We start from the raw sequence: 19,991 nt of genomic DNA, 5'->3' as shown, positions 1-19,991 counted from the left end.
GTCAATGTCAATATCAACACCACACACAACACAGCACACTCTTCGCAATGAACGCTTCAGCTACTTTTCTGCGGCTAGCTAGAAGCTTCAAGCCAGCTTCGGTATCTAGGGTTTCAAAGGGGATAAGGGAAAGGGGGAGGACATGTCCGCAATGCAGATACATTTCTACGAGCACTCCGAGGGCGAAAGCCCAGCCGGCGGATGACCCGAACTTCATGTCTATAGTCGACAACCCGCCGACTCTGGTGCGTACTGGGAAGAGACATGGACCCGGCCTGATTATCCTCGGTACGTTTCCTTCCCCCCCCCCCTCCCTAAGCTCTCACCTCTACTCTACCCTTCACCCCAGGAACAGCTCGCTAATGAATATACTCCTGCGTAGCATTCATCCCCATCACAGCTTTCGCCCTCGGAACATGGCAAGTCCAGCGCCTGGACTGGAAGTCAAAACTCATCGCCAAGTTCGAAGACCGCCTCGTGCGCCCCCCGCTCCCCCTCCCGCCACACGTCGACCCCTCCGCCATCCACGAGTTCGACTACCGCCGCATCTACGCCACGGGCATCTTCCGCCACGACCAGGAAATGCTCATCGGACCGCGCATGCATGACGGCACAGAGGGGTACCTGGTGATTACGCCCTTAGAGAGGGACGGGGAGGGCACTACGGTGCTGGTCAATCGGGGCTGGATAAGCAAGAAGATGAAGCAGCAGGAGAAGAGGCCGGACGGGTTGAAGAAGGGCGTTGTGACTGTAGAGGGACTTCTCAGGCTGCCGTGGAAGAAGAACCTGTTTACGCCGAATAATAATGTCGAGAAGGGGGAGTTTTATTTTCCAGATGTTGAGCAGATGGCGAATTTGACGGGGAGTCAGGCGGTGTGGATTGAAGAGACCATGGGTATGTTCACACCATCATCATCGGTCCAACGCCAGACAGAGCCGGGGGGGGGGGGGGGGGGGGGAGATGGGGGGGGGAGATGGGCATAGTCATGAGAATTTCGAGAGTTGTGCTGACTAAGTAACAGAACCGGATTTGTTGAAAGCTTGGGACAGAGAAGCCAGAGGTGTTCCGATTGGAAGAGCAGCTGAGGTCAACCTGCGGAATAATCATGTGCAGTATATTTTTACATGGTAAGTGAACATCCAGCTCCCAAGTCCTATTTCCCTGTATCTCACATACCTCAGGTACGCGCTTGCTGCCGCAACATCCGTTATGTTGTGGATGGTAGTGAAAAAGCCTTCACAGATTTTAGCCCGCCGTGTGCGCCAAAATAAGGAATGGTCATGAGTCATCAGGTCATGCGGTAAAGTAACCACTCATTCTTCTTCCTCGATTCTATTCAACTGCCGCCCTTTCTTCAGTTTCGGAGGTGGCACCATACGCAATTCTTGGAGGAGTTCTCGGGGCAGGTATCTCTGGGCTAGAGAGAACGGCGTTGTGGTTGAATTGGTCTGGCGTTGGCTGTAGATATGTATATTAGATAATGGTTGTCATGTAGGTGTCCCGGGGGCTTACCGAGCCATGAGTGTGACCATATCACTCTCATCGATAGTCTTCCTGCCAGCATGTGTTGCGTAAGCCCCCAAGTCATCGCTAACCTGCTCGAAGAACCAGTCCGATGCTTGCATGATAGCTTCCAGAGTCTCCTTGTTAATTTTGGCCTTGCTATTGCCAGAGGTTCGTGCAAATTTTGTTGCTAGCTTCTTGACAACGCCTGCGGGCAGAGATGGATATTCAAGGCCATGTTTAGACAGCTTAACTTTTTTTTTCTTTCCGGCCTTGGGGACTAACGCAGCAGATTCGGCTTCTTGCATCGTTGTGTCTGCCATGCTGAGATCAGTCCCTGTAACATCAAGTCTGCTTTCGTCTCCGTGTCCGGCTTCGACACCATCCAGCCCTTCTACTTCAAGCTCATCCTCGAGTTCTTCTACAGGCTCCTCGTCTCCTGACACTTCCGGGTCCTTCAACAAATGTTCTACAACATCCTCGACAAGTCGTTTCCCCATTGGTTCCTCAGAAGCACCTTTTGGTGGTACATTAAACGCAAACGTCGTCTCTGTGTCGTCTCCAGGTAGTATATCGGGTCGTATGTCACTTTCTCTACCTCCTGCCAAGGAGAATCGTGCTCTGTCCAGACCTCGTATGGTATCAGTATTCTCACCATCCAGTACCCCATCTTCGCCTACTGGAAAATCCAGATCTCCAAAGGTACGCTCGGCCAAATAGCTGGAATCGTAATCATCTCGTCCAAGCCCTGATTCGTTCAGATCTGCAAACACATCACTCAGCCGAACACTTCCAAAGCTGCCTCTGGATAGTCGTGGTGGTTGTTCACTGATCGCCCTCCGAGCCCTCTCCACCGACTGTATAGTAAGGTTTTCGTCCTCCAATCCAGCAGAGTGAGGTGGCAGCAACAGACTATCATCTTCGTCCTCATCCTCCTCGAATCCGGGTAGCGAGAACCTTGGCCTCGGTAATGCGTTCTCATCATCAGGATCCTCCTCCTCGGCAAGTCGCCTGGATCCAGCATTATTTCGAGCCTGCGGCGTCGGTACAGTTGGCAAAGTCTTCGGCGCCAGAATCCTACTCAATTGCCTCAGTACGTCCCTCGGGGTCTCTCTCTGCTGTAAGCCGCTTCTCCTCCTGTCTTTTCCTGGCGTCAGCCCTCTGCGTAGCTCCAATTCTCGTCGCGCAGCCCTCCCATGCGGCGTTACAGCAACAGGTCTCTTCGCGGATCCAAGTCGGGCACCCGATGCTCGGCGTACATAACTGTGTGTGGAGGGAGGTCCGGCACTGGATGCGCGGCGCAAAGGCGTTGTTGGTATGGGAATAGTGGATAGATGGTTGAGAGCGCGTGGTTGTCCCGAGGTGCTGCCTTCGATGATCTGGTTCACGGCAGGTTTCTGGGCCTGTTTCTCGTTGCTTTCCTTCATGGGTGACATGGCTAGATCTGGGTTTCTGGTTGACGATTCTTCGGTATCATCTGTTGGGCAATGAAATCGCTTCCTGGAAGTTGAATGTCGATTGAGCCAGCGATGGTGACCTGCTTCCATTCGCTTCAAGACTCAAGACGCGTGGTCGCGTACCCCGGATTCTTTGGCTACGCTAGCTTCACCGCCCGCAGCACCCCGGGTCAAGACTTTCAAAGGCCCACTTTATTTATTTGGGGTTTTGATGCTTGACCCAAATCTGACGATGATCATTACGGACTACCTGGACATTCAACTCAACAGACAAAATGTCCAACGAAGATGACTTGCAAGAGCCTCTGTTTGAGAAGATGAGTGCTTCTCCTGCACCCGAACCTTCGGAAAGACCCTCGAAGAAGCGAAAGCGGGGAGAAGTCGAGCAAGGCGCAAAAAAAGCTGCAAAGAAAGCAAAGAGCAAGAAGGCCAAGGACAATGAGGACGAGGATCTGGATCTTGAGGCGGGTATCAACAGGGCGTTCTCGCATATGGATAATCAGCTGTTGGCAGACTATGTTGCGAGGCAGACGAAGAGGCACGAGAGTGATTTGTCGGCCATTGAGCTGGAAGATAAGTACTTGCCTGGTAGGACCTTCTCCTCATGTACGGGGGATTAAAGCTGATGTCCGTTACAGCTACAGCGATCCGAGATACGACCTCGTGGGAGAAGCCCCGGACTTTGGGGAATCTGCCGGGCTTTCTGGAGAAATTTGCGGGAAACTCGACGAAGCTTTGGGGTTCCTCAAAGAAGAATGGAGCGCCTCATACAATTATTGTCTGCGCGTCGGGGTTGAGGGCGTCGGAGGTTGCAAGGTAGTAAATTTCTGTGCCTGTTCGGACTATTCTCTAACATGCGTCAGGGCGATGCGGTCGTTAGTGACAAAAGATTCCTCGGTTGCCAAGTTGTTTGCGAAACACATCAAGATCAAGGACTCTATAACCTTTCTTAAATCGAAAAGAACGGGTATTGCAGTGGGCACGCCGACTCGGCTGAAGGATCTGATGGATGATGGTACTTAGACCTTGACCCAATGCTGATACTGTACTGATGATGTTTTTTAGGCGCACTGCAAGTCGATCGCTTGGAGAGAATAGTGATCGATGCATCACACATCGATATGAAGAAAAGGGGCATCTTGGAGATGAGAGAAACCCAAGTGCCTCTGACTGTTTGGTTGGGCCAGAAAGAATTCATGGAGAAGTATGCCAGTGGAGGCATTCAATTACTTTTCTACTAAATTTAATTTCAAATATGGCCGCTAATTTCTTCCTCCGTCCTGCTTTGAACTTCGATTTGGACCCAGGTGTGCTCTTTTATATGGCGGCGGTCGGTGCGACAAGCTTGGCTACGCCAGATGATTCGGGTTTTGAGATGAAAGATGTCACAGTCTTAACAACTTTCGCGCCTACTAGGCAGCGTTTGGAGGATTTGCTGCAAGGCCAGCAACAAAACGATCATGTACTCGCTGGAGGTCTGGCGGCCATCATTACCATACAACCTGCACAGCAACCCCTTCGAAAGAATCGCATCTCACCATCCTGAATGCTTTCGATATCCAGCATCCGATGCTATCGATACCGGTAATCAATTTGTTCCTACAACTTGTTGCAACGGAAAAACGGAAGTCGCATAATTGCCCTTACAGATTGCTTACATCTGATGACCCTAGTGTTCTTGTCTAATCAATTGATAGCCCAGATCAAGATAGGTCCAAAACTTTCGTACCACAGGAAATCTGGAAACGGTGAGTAAGCAGTCTGACCGTTAGCGATATTCTTCGGTGTCTTCCACTCTGCAGCAGTTGCGAGGTGCTCTCGTGGTCTATTAGACTATTTACTCCTAGTACTTGCTTGTCTTTCTGCAATAGCGACCCTCGGGTCGCAACTCCCCTATCATGCCGAAGAAGCATAAATGCAAAGCCTCTCAATGCCGGTGGCGCCTTTTCCCTTATCTTGTTCTCATCCAAACTTCTCTCTCATCGACAAGCTCACTCACCACAACCTCCTGTCTCGAGAACACAATCTCAATTGGAAATTCCTGTCACTACACTTCTCGTCACTCGTTCTCGCACAGTCATCCTCCTAGCAATCCAGTTGCTCGTCTCTACTTTTGCTGCAGGTTCCTACGGCTTGGGGTCGCCGCACGCCTTTCTTTCAACCAAACAACCTCCTCAGCCACTAGTAGTCGTCTATCACGAGTTTCGAATCAATTTCGCCGAGGCTCAAAATGCGAGTTCTCAAGTTCTTGTCTTTGATGGCTATGTTGGGGTGCACGATAGGCCAAAGTGGCTCTGCTACACCAGGTTCGTTACACCTTCTCGGTGGACCGACCACGACTGACTGGTATCCAGAGTGCGCTCTTCGCTGCTGGGAGAATACGAAATACGTCACCAAATGCTCGGAAGATCAGCAATGTCTTTGCAGTGATGTAAACTACCAAAACGTAAGTGGTCTCGTTCGGATTCGCTGGGTCAAGACTACCGTCGTTGCATTTGCTGACTCCATAGACAGTCGGTTTTCCAATGCATATACTCGCAGTGCGACACTGTTCACTTCGGATCTGCTCTCCACCATGCTATCGCCCAGTGCCTTGGAACAGACAATGAGGTCTTCTTCGCCATCCCACCCATCCCCGATCGAGATGCTCTACGCCGTCGCGAAGACGAATACGCCGCGGGTGCGAAGCTGTTCGGGTCCGGGTCTGCCGCAGGATATCCCACAGAAAGTGCAGCCTTCCCGGTACAAAGCGCCAACTATCCCACCGACAGTGTTGGTGGTCCATACTCCCCGAGCCCGACTGCCTCAGTGCCTTTCCCATACTTCTCACTCACCTCAGTCACCTCTCCCGCAGCCAAATCTGCTACAACTACTGAGGCGACCCGCAACACTGTTCCTGCCTCGACCACGGCTCCTTCGCCCTCACCACAGCTCTACACGGGCAACGCATCCACGTCAAGAGCCACCGTCTCTCTCACTGTTGTGCTCACGGTGGCAGCGGTCTACCTCGTTCTCTAACCCCACACTGGCACACACTGTCACGTTCACCCATCCCTCTTTTGGACGTTCCCAACCCGCGGAACAATGTACTGGCTCATCGGAGAGCAATTTTGGAGTTCGATTAAGCCTTTTGAACAATTATGGATTCAGGGACTACGCTGGATTAGACCGTCCCCTTCTTGGGCATGTTGGCTAGGATTGGAAGCCTGGTGAACATTGGTACTCTTTTTGCATTTTCATTTTTGTAATAGTCGTCTTGTAGTAGTTGTCTCTGCCGCGACACTGTTGGAGAGCGGACCATAGCTGCATGTGGTATGTCTGCGAGAGATGTTTTTGGAACTTGGCAGTTTTACTTTCACCTCGTCTCGCTTCAACTATAGCAATTGGAGTCATGATTGAAAGACTTGTTTTGCTTTTTCGTTGTGACTGTGACAAGAGACTCTGTGGCATTACTTTAGGGATGCGCTGTGTTCGGAGTCTTTGTATGGAGTCGCTCTTCCTGTTTCCTAGAAATTCTCATCTGTCTCCGGTCATACCTGCAGCTACTTGGAGGGATCGCCGCTTCTTCTTCCCGAGGATATCGCAAGGGTTTCGGGGTTGATTTGGTTTGAAGGGACAGACAGATGGATAACTTGGCCCCCTGAAGAGAGATTGAAAAGCTCTTCTAAGGTGGCGATTTGCTGGGTGAGTGGGTCATGGATTGAGAAACATAGTAGTAGTAGTAGTAGTAGTAGTAGTAGTAGTAGGTAGGTTCTGTGTCGTTGTCATGTTCACCAGGGAGTCTCGATGCCGGTAAGTGCTTCCAATATATACGCTACGCAACGCTATGAATCCTACTCTACTACAGTACTGAGCTCCAGATGAGATGCACCAAGAAGACAGCTGCTATGAATCCTACTACTGAACGAGATCAGATGCACCAAGAAGACAAAATTCGTGCCGCTCCGTCATGGGCCCGTAGGCTGCTCCGCGGTATACTTGAAACCGATTCTAATCCCTGACATGCTCCGCTCGCGAGAGCTGGCGAAGACACTCCAGCCCTTGGGAAGGAACACGGCGGGCTCGGTGGGGTGGGAGAGGCGCTGCTTCAGCCGCCGAGGAATGCTCGGTCTCATCATCTCTTCCAACACGGCTTGCAGGGCGTCAACGTCCTCGTCTTCGCCTGGCCAGGCGAATAGCTTCCTCGTCACTCTGGCACAGACAGGCCCGCAAACGCTGACATCGTATTCCTGAGGTGGTCAGGTTAGCCAGGGACCCGACCCGACTCGAGAAAAAAAAGGAAAAAAAGAGGGGGAAAAAAAGGAAGAAAAAAGCTAGTAGGGGCGCCATCCATACCTTCAAGATGGAATTCTGCATGGACAGCCAGCGACGGGAGACTTTCACCGTTCGCTCGTAGAATTCTCCAAAGTTGTCGCCCGCTTCTCGGAGGCGAAGATCCTCGCCATCTGTATACAAAAGTCGGCAGACCTCACAGATTCGCTTCTTCGGATGCTCCGAGTTGAAAGTTCTCACCATATCATTTGACGTAGCGTACTTGGTTCTGTTATGCAGCTATGGCATCAGATGGATCTCATCGAGGAACCCGGGGGGGGGGGGGGGCTGCTACTCACGGCATGGGTATCTCCATGCTATATTCTGAGCATCGGAAAGAGCGAATGTCGACGATGTGGTATCCGAGGGGGCTCTTTTCCACGAATGCTGGCCTGTGAAGGATGAACTCTTTGATTTTCCGCTTTGGCTTTGGCTCTGGCTCGACGATGTGGTATCCGTAGGGGCTTTTCTCCACGAATGCTGGCCTGTGAGGGATGAACTTTTTGATGACCCGCTTTGGCTCTGGCCCTGGCTTTGGCTTAGTTCCAGGCTCAAGCTCACTCTCACGCTTACCCTCACGCCCAGGCTCAGACTTCGGCTCAGGTCCAGGTTTAGGCTCAGGCTTAGGCGCAGGCTTAGGCTTAGGCTTAGGCTCAAGCTCAATCCTCAGCCCACGCTCAGGGACAAGCCGAAGCTTAGGCTTCGGCTCCGGCTGCGACTCACGCCCAGGCCTAGGCCTAGGCCTAGGATCATCGAGATAAGAAGGGAGTGGACCAAAGAAGAGCTCCACGTCGGCACGCTCCATCTCGTAGATGCAAGCGGTCGGATGGACCGTCCGCAAGTGATCCAAGTCCGCATCTTGCCCGTAGGGAGTCCTGCATATCGCGCCATCGGGATGGATCCATTCGACCAGGTACATGGCTGGTGGTGAAGAGGTAGAAAACGACAGTATTGATTGATGTGAGATGGAAACGATCGAACGCTAAAAGCGATGGTGATTATTGCTGTTGTAAAAGCTGTAGCAAGGAACGAATGGAGAGCAAGATTGATGCTATGAATTAATGAGTATAGAGATGGAGAGATGATAGAAAAGTGATTAGCTGGGTGTGTCGAGGTAGGCCGGAAGATAAGCTAGGCGGACGCGCCAACGAGGCAGCGACGATGGAGATGGCCTAGTGATGGCCTAGAAGGAGCGGAAGATTATCTTTACGATATAACAGAGCGATTCGAGCGAATAGTGCAAAAAATTCATGGCGGTGCTGACTGAGTGATCGAGACGCCGAATGTCATTTGTTTACTTTTTAACGTGGAATGGCTAAGCGAGCTTGGCTAGACCAGTACCTACTGCCATGAAATCCTGTTACAGTGTAAACTTCCCAGCTTTCCGGATGATAGGGAGGGAATTTCTTCAAGAGTTGGCTGAACGAGGAATATGTCGCTACCCGGGCCAAGTAAGCACGAAGCAGAATCATTAAGCTGCCACCAGCTTGTAATACTTTAGAAGGTGTCTTGTATTTCAGAGACACAACTAACGTCTATTACTTGACAGAAACAACTGCAAAGACCCCAGAGCACTCTCTCACAGGCCCGCAAATTCATCATTGTCCACAAGCCGAGCATTAGAATGGTCCCCCGCCTTGACCCAGACATCAAAAATGTATCCAACGGGCTTGTCTACCCTGGCATCTGCAAACATGCAACTGATCGATCTCTTTACACTTTGCCAGCCGGCTTCAGTGTCCGACCTATGAAGAACAAGCTTGGAGCGACCGGCAAACAATACATCGAACGTGACGCTGGGAAGACTTTGTGGCGTATACCCAGAGCGCCGAGAGTACATTTCGAAGAGCCCGCTGACCATGGTGTCCCTAATTGAGGGGAGTGGGTTGGAATAGTCGAGTGCTCCGCTGACCTTCTGGACAATGAAACGAACTTTCGGCAATGGCGCATCTACGGGGCCAGGCGGGACAAACTCGCAGAGGACGGGATCATTATTGACTGGGACCGAATTAATAATTTCCCCTGATTTCATTCCCGTTCCCTCCGGGAGTGCCTGTGGTCGTGCTTCTGCATCAGGGTACAACCGCGGACGGCCACGATCCACGGATCCGGGAGCGAGCGAAAGATTTGGCGAGGAATCATCGATACTCTGTCCCGGAATAGCATTCTTGTTCTGAATAGTTTGGCCATCATGTTGCTTCGAAGTGGCGACCACAGAATTGTCCGGCAATTGAGCCGCAGCAATGCTGTGTTGCTGGGTAAGTGGCTTATATTGCGAATGAGGACCTTCGAACTCGGTGGTGCTCGATGATAACCCCGTGTTCTCTATTAGAAGGGCATGTTGCTCCTGAGCCGGGTTGTCTGCTTCGAGTTGTGAAGAAGAGACTTGGGCCGCATTTGATGTTGAGGCAACACTGTTTCCTCGATGCTCCGCCTCCTGTGGAGCTACTGAAGCATTAGAAGCAGGTGAAATTCCATTCGATAAGAAAGTTATTCCGGCCCAGGGTCTTGGCCCCATTGGCCCCATTGTCGGTGGTGCTCCAACCGTCCTTGAACCAGCCACTGAGTTTCTAGGGGATGACAATTTAGAAGGTATCAGTGGTTGAAATCGCTCACGGAGCTGGATTCTCGCGTTAATCTTGATTACTTCGGATTCGCAACGACTTACTTACCTTGTACTTCTGGACCGGTAGGCTACTGAGTGGCGTATCGTCAATGTCTTCAATTTTGATCTTCGGAGGTGGGGGCTGAGAAGCAGATGCCGGAGAGGTCGGTGATTCACCGTGAGGTATATCTGGGGCGTGGGAAATCTTTTGGCGTTTGCTAGCAGGAGCATCCTGGCTTTCCAGAAAGTTCGCAGTGTCCCGGTCGGTCTATGGCTAAGTGTAAGCAGGAGATCGAATATGGTAGACTGAACTAACCTTGATCGATGGTTTAGCTTTCCTCTCCTCTCGAGAGCGAGAGGCCAACCATTGTTTGCGTCGTTCTTTCAACTCGACATCAAACTTTGGAGCTCGTTTGTATCCACGTGTGCTAACTCGATCAAGCAAACCTGTCTTTTGCAGACTCCTAAATGACGCTGCCATTTTCTTTTTCGTCCATTTAACAACAATTGAGTTCTGTTCATATGAACATTTCATTCTGAGACGAGAATAAAACATTTCGACGACACCGTTGACCTGTTCTTCGGATGGTCTGAGAGTGTATATGTCATAATCGTGCATATGCCTCCAGAGTAAAGCTTGAAGAGATGCGGGCCACTCGGTCCATGGAGGTAGGCCCTGGAGCGTTTTGTTAGTTACGCCCACCAGTCTGGTACGTAGGCTTACCATGAACATGAAGCCGATAAGTGGATGTCTGCTAATCGCAGTGTCTTTTTTGTAATCATACGGGTTGATATCATCAAGCTCCTCCTCACCTTCAGAAGGATAAACCCAATCTAGTTCCTCGTCGATATTGAATTGGATGTCGTTCTCCATCTCTGCCTTCCGGATACTAAGCCACAATTAGATACTGGATCCAATCCTCCGATAATTCTCTTCCAACCTTTGACGCCGAATCTGATCGTGTAGATACCTGATCTCTCCTCTACCAATCTTTCCCATCGGCTCAGAAGGACCGGAAACATCAGACTTTCCACCCGAAGCAGTTTCGAATTTGACTTCTGGAGACATGTCTGAATCTCTCGTCCTACTTGAGCGCTTTTGTTCCGGAGGCTTGCGTTGCGCAGACTCCACTTCGGACCGGTCTGACATGAGTCGCGATGAGCCTCCGACTGGCCGATTCTTCAATTCTGTTCACGACGTATAAGCTCTCTACAAGCTCGTCGCATGATTCAGAGAGGACTTACAGAATTTAAATCAAGCGTATCGCTTTCTTCCGGCAATGCTCTTGAGCCACGGGGGGACTGAAGTCAGCTGTGGAAGGACGCACACGTGGAAATAAAAAAGCCCGTTGAATGGTGGTCGCGAAAGTGTAGTTATCTAATTACGGAGCAGACATCACAGGTTGGGGATGTTGGCGGTTGAAATGCGGCACATCAGTACGCACGTGACTTCTGAAATAGGAGCTGGTCAGCTCCGCGAGAGCTGTATTATCTTCCAGAGGTCACTATTCCCCTGAGGTATTACGTAAGGGACCCCCTGGATGTGTCACGACGCTCGCTAATTTAATGTTTGTAAATAAAAACAATAAAGCATTGGGCATGTATTATTTTGCCATACTTTTCGCTGCTGCAAAGCCACAGGAAATGCTGTTCCCCATTTAGATAACTTCCAAGATTTCGCAAGATTCTACTGATCTTGATCCATCTCATGATATTTCAACCCAGTCACTTCGTCTCTAGCCCGCAACTGCGCACTGCAAGAGTGGTATTTTTTGAAATAGTAGAGTATCGATTGGTTAGAGCTCATACCATATAGCCTCAAGGTCGTGTTCCGAACAGCCATGATACATACACTACATGAACAGTTTATTCCCTCTGTACCATGATCTGAAATTCCATCTCGTGAGGATCATCGATCTGAGCCCGTCTATAAAGCGCAGAAACGACCGACTTTAAGCGTTTCCACGCAACGTCGCCTTTCGACCTCGTGACCTTTAAACGCTGGTTGTTCCCCCAAGTGGGTGTAAATACCAGCTCATGCAGATTTTCCGCCGGCGCCTTGGATACGGAAGCGTAGAAGGAAAAGAAGCCCTCGAGAGTGTTGTTCTTGACCACGTTGAAGGAGTAGCTATTCTCAAGGTCCAATTCGCCGTCTGCTGACTCGATGAGAAGCTCAAGAGTCTTTGTTTGAGAAGTGCCCGTGTTGGACTTAACAATAGACCTTTCGTTGCTGAGAAACGCTGGTCTTTTAGTCTGGAACCACTGGAGGGTTTGAATGCCGGCGAATTCATCTTTTGAGGGGGCGGTACAGAAAGGATTAGGTAAAGGAATATGCGCATACGATCCGAGGCGAGCTTTTGGACGCTTGGGAGAAGCTGGTCTGGGCGAATCGACTGCGATAGTAGGAGGTACGAGTGTCTGAATCCGATGAAAAGCGAGACCTGGAATTATCTCCCCTAAATCTTGATTGTTGGGCTGACATTGCTGTGCTCGTTCTTGGCCGAGTATTGAATTTGAATTTACCTGAAGATTGGAGAATAGAAGTCCTGAGCGCGGAGCATTTTGAGGAGAGATTTCGTCAGAAAGAGCATCGTCAGAGCGTTGCTGGGTCGATTCATGTTCACATGACGGATTCCTTGACTTCAATTTTGATATACAGAGTCTGTTAGTGTTCGGTCCCGAGACAGGGGGAGAAAGCTTCGAAGCACTAATCGCAGCTTGTACATCAATACTTTTGAAGAACGGCTGGACTACGGGATTCTCCGAATCAGATCGACGCTCTAGCATTTTGGCCGCAGCAGGAGTATATGAGCCTGCGGATCCGGCAGCTAGCCCCAGTAAGAAGGATGGAGCCAGTACTGAATTTGTGAGGCACGGTTCTCTGGCATGCAAAGGCAAAATAGCATCCTTAGGTCGAGTCACGGATGTAATTGGAGGGGGCGTGATATTCTGAGAAGCGTCTGCTTCAAGGGCTATCGTTGTGTCGTCGATCAGGGCAGAAGTCTTCAATGGGTCCATGGACACGGCATTCGAATCTGTTGTGCTTCTTTCGTTTTGAGCAACACCCAGCAGCGCTGATTCAGACTGCTGTCGAGATATTAGAACAGCGCTCGGAGTGGGCTTTGATCGCTGCGTCGACTTAATTGGGCAATTTGGACTCGCCAATAGTAGTCCTGGCAGCGAAGATCGTGCAGTCGGCGACGTTGATCCAGTTCTTTCGGGAATCTCTACAGTGCTCGATCGATTTGGTGCCGGGAGTATAGGCTCATCTGAAAGAGGCAGAGGAACTGATCGTGGAGTTGCCGGCACATATTTTGCCATATTCTCCTGTACATCGGCTCTCTCCTCAGTAGTCACTTTTCTCGAAGCAGAGCCTTGTGATGGATCTGCTTCCAGCTTGGAAGGGGTGGTGGTCTTGGTATTCGAAATCGGATTGCCAAAGTGGGAAAGAAACTCGCCGTGAGCTTTCGATGAGCTGGAGGAATTGAGAATCGACGGCCGTCGAAGGAGATTCCTCAGCAGTGATTTGGGCCGTGTCGTCTCTGTGGGCAACTTTGATGAATCGGCGGTAGAAAAGCCTTTATTTAGAGACACCGGTGGGGTGGTATCACAAGTGAGCTGAAGTTTTCGCTGCACGCTCGGCGACGAATTGTACGGTTGCAAAAGTGGATCGTGACCAAGTGCTACGGAAGGCGAGACTGATATATTGGGGGAAAGTCCTTGCGGGTCTGCTACTTTGTGATATAGATCAGTCGCGACGACGGGTTCGGGAGCCTGTTCAGCTGTGGGCACATTGTAGAGCATCATAGGCTGTGTCTCGGTCTTGTGAAAGCAAACTTCGATCGTCGTGCCAGTATGCGAATAAGTGTAATCGTCTTCCTCTTCATCCAGCATCTCCGTAACAGACTCTGTCCTTGACCCTGGCTTGACTTCGTCATCTGTTGAAGTGCGAGGAGTAGTGACTGGAAGAGACATCACAGCGGCAGAAGACGTTTGTGAAATGCTACCATGACGCCGCTGAGATTCGGCCATCGGCGAAGAAGCGGCAACGTCCTTGGATCGGACTAGAGATTTATTGGAGCTTTCCTCCTGAGCTCTTCCCACACAATCGACAACAATGCTCTGCTCGGGCGTAACACTCTTGCCCCTCGTTTTGCTTGCCAGCTCGAAGTCTAGAGAATGAGTTAGAGCGAGAGTATCAGGTTCATGCAACTGCATATATTTTAGCAAAGAAAGACAGGCAAATGAGGACAGGCACTTCACCTGTAAGTCTTGTAAAACAACACCAGGCATCATCGAAGTTTCCTGAGCACAGGTTCTGTCCCTGGGTTGTCGAGTGGAAATCCTCAGAGCGCTCTCAGCCATGAGGGCCATTTGAACCTTCTCCGAGCTCCCGAATTGTTCCTCCATCTGTTTATCTAGATTTGGAAACCTAGTAGGACTCTTCGCAGGCTTTTTAGCTCTCGTCTTCTGACGCTTGCGCATCTTCAGCTTCGGCTCTGCCTCCGATATGACCGGTGTGTCCCCGAAATCGGTATGCCAGTGTACTTTCTTATTCTGCCACATGGTCTTAAATTGTTTCGTAATTTGAGGAGGACCATGGCGACGAATCTCCACTATGAACAAGGGCGATTTTGCCAACTCAAGGGTGAGATATTCTACCCGATCTCGAACCCGTTCCTGGAACCTGTCGTACCCCAGACCATCCTCGAGATCTTCAATCTCCGTTCCTTTGGTCAGAAGTCGGGTAACTTCAGCTGGAGGGTCATCGCCGTAGTTGGAACTGATATATAACTCCCGATTATGCATGAATGTCTGCAGCCGCTTGTCTGCAGCGATAGGCCATTTGTAATCGACCTAGGAAAGTTAACGTCCCGTGCATGTTACGCAGAAGGTTCCTTACACATTCGAGCCATACTTTTGTGAAGTCGGCCAAATGTCTGATATCATCACGCGGATTGAGGCTCCGTATGTAGTCACTGCAGACTTTCGGGTTGGGACTCTGCAGGGGCTCCCTCCAAGGCCTGGGCTCGTTCATCGGCTCCGAAGTTGTACGAGCTAGCTGCTCGAAGGTGTGTTCCACGAAAATCTTTTCCTCAACGTCGTCCCTCTCGTACTGCAATAGTCAGTCCGTAACGTCTTGAGGATCGTTTGTTCTACGCTTACTCTCAACCTCTTCTTCGCCGAATTTCCACTCGGATTCCCAGCTTTGGTTTGTTCTTCGCGCTCATTTTTGTTCCTTATCGACATGCCCCTAGAAATACTGGCTGATATCCCTTTCCGCCGCATGATATGGCCTACTGCTTCTGTGATTCTGCGACTCACTGCATCAGCTCAATTGTCTGCAAATGATAGAGGCGCCGGGACTTGCATATGCTCATCCAAAGGCCAGGTCAAGTGCCCAGCATCATTTTTAGGCCAGAAGCGTTCGGCTCGGGACTCCTCTTGCAGATAACTTGTAGCACATATCAATGCATCTTTTGTAAGCATTCGTCTACTCCCCAAATAACGTCCAGGCGTTTCGTATGACCTGAAATACGCATCGATATCGACCATGAGATGTTTGTAATCTCGTGTTGGATGGTGCTTCACATATCCAAGCACTAAACAGAGATCTCCAATGGTGTGCTTTTCCATCTGCATCATGTTTCTCGAATTGATGACTGAACCTGTTATCATGATTGAAACTGGGCGTTGGTACAACAAGAATATGTTGGAGCAACGGAAGAGGTGATGGCGCTAGGGGAAGGGCAAGTCAACCATACACCAAAAAATGGGGTAGTCTGCGAATTATAAAAAGCAAACAAATGGCAGCGGAGCCCGGTACGTGACTTGAAACGGTGAAATAGAGAGTGGATGAAATCCGTTCCGGCCCATGGGAGCCGACCGGAGCCTGCTCGAAAACTTGATAATTGGATGGAGTTGAAGAAGAGTCTTTCGAGATCGTAAAAGCAAAGGGAGGAGTTTGGCCCAGGCGAGGAGGATACCGGTCCACCCATCTCTACTGACTTTTCGATAAGGTGTGCCAATTCTTGAGCCACTTTACAAGGGCGGGTGCATGTTTGTGTCTGTACTGTTAGTGGGCACAATGACCGGGGTAAGATGCGAGAAGCCGTAATGTCCCATAAAAGCCGCGAAGAGAGATGATAGACCGTTGGAACCCTGCGTTTTATTTGTTAAGTAGGTATTGTATCGAGCAAAGATCGCCAGAACAGTAGGTGGGCTTGGTATAAGCCAGTAAGAACGATGATGCTACCAACATGGCTGACTAGCCGAGACTCTCGAACCTCTCCTTCGCCTTGTCCTTTGTCTTGCTCAGGAATTCAGCATACGATCCCTTCGTTTGTCGCTGTGCCTCTTCCACAGCGTCACCAATCTTTCCCCCTTGCGCGCCCAGACCAACGCCCTGAGAATACATCTCAGTCATGATTGCATCAGTCCTTCCCGTTCCTTGGGCTCCCAATCCCTGCCCAGCGGTCCAGCCCATCTTCCCCAATAACGCAGCACCTTTTGACTGGATCGGGGGCTCTTCAGTTTTATTCTCCGGGGGTGATTTTGCCGTTGAATCTTTGCCTCGACTATGCTGTGCAGCTGGCTGTTTCGGCTGGTTGAAAGCATGGCGCCGCTCCTTCGCCCGGTCTCGGTATGCGCTGTCAGCTGCATGATCCCCAGACTTCTTGAGCTTTGCCATTGCCTTCGCAACCATGTCTTCCTTTTTCAGGTTGTCCCGATGAAGCTGGCTCATACGCTCATGTTTGTTCACCTCGGCCTCTGTCTTGAACTGACGAGAACACAACAGGCAGCATTTGCGTTCCAAATCAGCAAATGTGTGACTTGGGGGTGCTTCTTCGGTTTCGGGTTTCTTCAATTCCGATGCTTGGTTCCCTGCCTCTTTCTGAGGAAGTCCGTGCAGCTCTGCATGGCGGTTTTTCCAGAATTGAAGATGAGTAGCAACAACTGGTTCCTTTTCCGTCTTCCTCCTCTTGACTTTCGGCTCCCTGTCAGTTCCTGGATTTACCAAACCCTCTTTAGCCGCCGCTAAAGCCAGTTTTGTATGTTCAGACTTCTTGGCTTTGGTCGTTAATTTCGAAGGCGCGGTGGCAGTCACAAGCTCCTTTGCATAAGCCGCCTCGTCCCAGTACATAAGCTTGGTGGCCGAATTTCCCAATGGGCTGAAGGTAAACTTCTCACACTCTTCACTGACTGAATGGAGGATAGGCACGAATACTCCGGCGTGGATATATGATATCATAACGGGCTTCGAGGAAATGGTGAATTTCTCTGACGCGTTGTATTTGAGCATTGCTGCATTTGCATCCTCGACCTGTTGAGAAGATGTAATTTTAGTATATCGCATCTGCAATCTATATTGATTGGGGTTCGACTTACGGTACTGAATTCAGCAAATCCGTACCTCCAGGAATCATCGGTCTTCCTATCACGAACCAGCAAAACTCGCTGTAGAGATCCATCTTTGGCGCCAAGACTAGAATCATTGGTGGTTGATGCAATTTGTCTCTTCTTTCCAGATCCATCAGTCGGAGGAGTGCTAGCCGTTGTTCTGTATAGCTTCTTGACACCAGTTGCAAGCAGCTCCTCGTTCACTCCCTCGGATAACCCGCGGAGGAGGATAAATTGAGAAGCGGCTCCATCGGGAGAGACATCACTGTCACCAGTAGTCGCAAATCCGGAGAATGCCGACATGTTGGCCTGGGGCACCACAAGGCCATTTGCATTCGCCCCTGGATGGATTAGCGATGTTCTTACTATCATCGGGTGTGACTAACGAGTTCGTGGAGCATTACACCGAAAACAAAGTGTGCGATGGGAAAAGTTGGGGAGAAAACACTAGCAAGTATCAGTACGGGTCTTGGACGGCAGGTCGAATACGCACAACGTCGCATCTCCAATCATCTTCACCCTTTCCAGCTCTCTCTCGATCGTCTCGCTCTCTGCCATAGGCTATCCGCACATTGGTGGGTTCTGCGTTCGCGGATTGGCCTGGACTGTAGGCGCCATAGAGAGGACAAGCGGGATAATATTGTTCGAGGAACCTTCTTGCGTCTGATATCCTGGCGAATTGCGCGAAGGCAAATCCTTTTGAAGAGCCGGTTCGTTTGTCCTTAATCAATCTGACTTCCTCCAAACCCTCAAGCCGTAGATTATGTTGTAATTCGTTGAAGATCTGTAGTCACGAAAAAGGCCATGCGGCCAATTCTGATGCTTAGCCAGAGTTCCAAGTTTTGCTTGTTTACTTAGGGTGAAAGTGGGTTGAAATTGAGAGTCCGTGTGAGGGTAGGAATGGGGCGGCCAACGTCTTCCTGAGTCCATTCGAAGGGAAGTCCTTCTAGTATCACGTTCCGATTCGGCGGGCCGCCAAAATATGGTGAGTGGCTACGGCTTCTGTCTCTCCGTGGCGATTCATAGCCCTCCCTATCTCTGTCTGTATAGCGCGGCCTGCCCTCCCGTCGTGGAGACCTCGACCGGGCGCGGTCGTAGCTATCTGGCCTGTCCTCCTTGAACTGGCGCACAGCATTCGCGGGGTCGTATGGTTGTTCGAATGCCGACCCTCGCGGAGGCGTTCTTGAGTTATCTTGAGACATCGGATGTCAGCATAGTTCCGGATCAGGCTCTATATCCAACTCGATTACCCTTCCGCGCATTCTGATATTCGTAGCCTTGGGTAGACGAGTCTCGGTAGTCTTCTACGTATGGCTGGTCATCGTACATGGCGGACTCTTGTATAGAAGAGAGTCGTATTGGGCGTGTGGGATTCATATTGCTTGCTGGCAACCGAGTGGCGTTGCAAAAGGGCTGTGGAAAGGGAGGCCGAACGAAGCTCCATGGATTTTGAGTAGCGTTGTGTCTAGGTCACATGATTCAAATGTTAGAGCTTCTTCTCCGACTCGGGTTCATCATCTCATAATCCAACAACGTAGCTACCCTTTGGTGCTACCGATATATCTCATGGCTAGGGATTTACAAGAAGATGAGTGCTATGTTGCATTAACGCACGACTATCTCGACGTCAAGTCCACGATGGACCGTGTCCGAAGCCCGAAAGCCGGGGCTATTGTGCTCTTCGCTGGTATGTGCCTCTGTCATCATTATCATATCATGTACTTACTGGTTCCAAGGGACTACTCGTGACAACTTTGATGGAAAACCTGTCAAAGAGCTTCAGTATACTTCGTACGAGCCCCGTGCTCTTCAAAGCATGCTCAAGATCTGCAAGGACGTCAAGGAGAAGCATTCTCTGACCTCAATCGCTATGATACACCGATTGGGTGTCGTGCCTATTGCTGAAGAGAGCATATTGATTGCAGTCTCGTCTCCTCATCGGCAGGCTGCTTGGAGAGCTGGGGAAGAAGCATTGGAAGAATGCAAAGAGAAAGTTGAAGTCTGGAAAAGGGAAGAGTTTGGTGGCGAGGAAGGTGGGATCTGGAGGGCAAACCGGGACGGAGCGGTCGGAGTAAGGATTGACGGAGACCAAGAAGAAGATGAAAATGAACCACCGGCTGGACCTCAAGGACCGATTCTAAGACCTGGACGTCCTGGTGAACGAGGTCATGGGCCTGTGGTAAACACGAACACGCTGAACGACTAATAATGCCATTCCAGGCAATGAAAAAACTACACCCTCCTTTGATGACTGAAAGAATTTACGAACGACGGCCTCTTTAATGCTACTACTATGCACGATTATAGGGAGTAGTCTTAGAGTGATTCTTTATTATCACAACCTGGGCCTGGGTATCCAGGACCTTCAGACCTTTGGGTAAATACTCAAGCATCTCTGGGCAATACCTCACCACTCAATCGTGCCCGAGGAGTGAGGAGAGGAGGCTCATCAATGTGATGCAGGGTTGCTGGGAGTGTCGGTTTTAGGCAAATTTTGATATGGAGTCGGATGGATGAAACGCTGTCACATTGACCTTAAGGCGGTCGTCGAAAATCAGACATTGGGATACCGGAGCTGATATCTCGACTCAAACTCTGCACACTAGTTCCCTTCTTTATTTTCACTTGCACCGTGAGAAAATGATTATCTTACTTACCTGCTGTGCTTTTTGTCACGGCCTAGGGCATTTCATCCATACATATCAACATCTCG

General features: G+C 50.3%; 9 protein-coding genes across 9 annotated transcripts; 4 read left to right on the top strand and 5 right to left on the bottom strand.

The window, feature by feature from the left end:
• Positions 1–47: 47 nt before the first annotated feature.
• Positions 48–1,285, top strand: L3040_005977 (uncharacterized protein; the record flags this gene model as incomplete). The annotated part of the gene is made up of 4 exons (XM_007294131.2): positions 48–288; positions 383–895; positions 1,023–1,128; positions 1,183–1,285. 4 exons carry the CDS (start codon positions 48–50, stop codon positions 1,283–1,285), a joined length of 963 nt encoding a protein of 320 aa, XP_007294193.2.
• Positions 1,286–1,314: 29 nt separating this feature from the next.
• Positions 1,315–2,940, bottom strand: L3040_005976 (uncharacterized protein; the record flags this gene model as incomplete). The annotated part of the gene is made up of 2 exons (XM_007294132.1): positions 1,315–1,459; positions 1,514–2,940. 2 exons carry the CDS (start codon positions 2,938–2,940, stop codon positions 1,315–1,317), a joined length of 1,572 nt encoding a protein of 523 aa, XP_007294194.1.
• A 296-nt stretch (positions 2,941–3,236) lies between these two features.
• Positions 3,237–4,202, top strand: L3040_005975 (uncharacterized protein; the record flags this gene model as incomplete). The annotated part of the gene is made up of 4 exons (XM_007294133.1): positions 3,237–3,549; positions 3,600–3,777; positions 3,825–3,976; positions 4,027–4,202. The coding sequence occupies 4 exons, from the start codon at positions 3,237–3,239 to the stop codon at positions 4,200–4,202; spliced, it is 819 nt and encodes a 272-aa protein (XP_007294195.1).
• Positions 4,203–5,191: 989 nt separating this feature from the next.
• L3040_005974 (uncharacterized protein) lies at positions 5,192–5,979 on the top strand (the record flags this gene model as incomplete). The annotated part of the gene is made up of 3 exons (XM_066155980.1): positions 5,192–5,267; positions 5,316–5,407; positions 5,476–5,979. The coding sequence occupies 3 exons, from the start codon at positions 5,192–5,194 to the stop codon at positions 5,977–5,979; spliced, it is 672 nt and encodes a 223-aa protein (XP_066011250.1).
• Positions 5,980–6,908: 929 nt separating this feature from the next.
• L3040_005973 (uncharacterized protein) lies at positions 6,909–7,588 on the bottom strand (the record flags this gene model as incomplete). Its single annotated transcript, XM_007294135.2, has 3 exons — positions 6,909–7,190; positions 7,297–7,501; positions 7,572–7,588. The coding sequence occupies 3 exons, from the start codon at positions 7,586–7,588 to the stop codon at positions 6,909–6,911; spliced, it is 504 nt and encodes a 167-aa protein (XP_007294197.2).
• A 1,263-nt stretch (positions 7,589–8,851) lies between these two features.
• L3040_005972 (uncharacterized protein) lies at positions 8,852–11,027 on the bottom strand (the record flags this gene model as incomplete). The annotated part of the gene is made up of 5 exons (XM_066155971.1): positions 8,852–9,892; positions 9,945–10,145; positions 10,194–10,553; positions 10,602–10,767; positions 10,819–11,027. The coding sequence occupies 5 exons, from the start codon at positions 11,025–11,027 to the stop codon at positions 8,852–8,854; spliced, it is 1,977 nt and encodes a 658-aa protein (XP_066011249.1).
• Positions 11,028–11,743: 716 nt separating this feature from the next.
• Positions 11,744–15,556, bottom strand: L3040_005971 (uncharacterized protein; the record flags this gene model as incomplete). The annotated part of the gene is made up of 5 exons (XM_066155969.1): positions 11,744–14,089; positions 14,141–14,734; positions 14,781–14,993; positions 15,044–15,191; positions 15,249–15,556. 5 exons carry the CDS (start codon positions 15,554–15,556, stop codon positions 11,744–11,746), a joined length of 3,609 nt encoding a protein of 1,202 aa, XP_066011248.1.
• Positions 15,557–16,145: 589 nt separating this feature from the next.
• On the bottom strand, positions 16,146–18,607 carry L3040_005970 (uncharacterized protein; the record flags this gene model as incomplete). Its single annotated transcript, XM_007294138.2, has 6 exons — positions 16,146–17,201; positions 17,267–17,619; positions 17,665–17,725; positions 17,772–18,062; positions 18,193–18,470; positions 18,529–18,607. 6 exons carry the CDS (start codon positions 18,605–18,607, stop codon positions 16,146–16,148), a joined length of 2,118 nt encoding a protein of 705 aa, XP_007294200.2.
• Positions 18,608–18,916: 309 nt separating this feature from the next.
• On the top strand, positions 18,917–19,484 carry L3040_005969 (uncharacterized protein; the record flags this gene model as incomplete). The annotated part of the gene is made up of 2 exons (XM_007294139.2): positions 18,917–18,965; positions 19,015–19,484. The coding sequence occupies 2 exons, from the start codon at positions 18,917–18,919 to the stop codon at positions 19,482–19,484; spliced, it is 519 nt and encodes a 172-aa protein (XP_007294201.2).
• Positions 19,485–19,991: the final 507 nt, after the last annotated feature.

This window comes from Drepanopeziza brunnea (genome assembly GCF_022702325.1).
Source record: "Drepanopeziza brunnea f. sp. 'multigermtubi' strain 214-2 chromosome Unknown ctg10, whole genome shotgun sequence".
NCBI lineage: Eukaryota > Fungi > Ascomycota > Leotiomycetes > Helotiales > Drepanopezizaceae > Drepanopeziza > Drepanopeziza brunnea.
The sequence above is the reverse complement of the archived record's forward strand: the minus strand, read 5'-3'. Positions and strand labels throughout refer to the sequence as shown.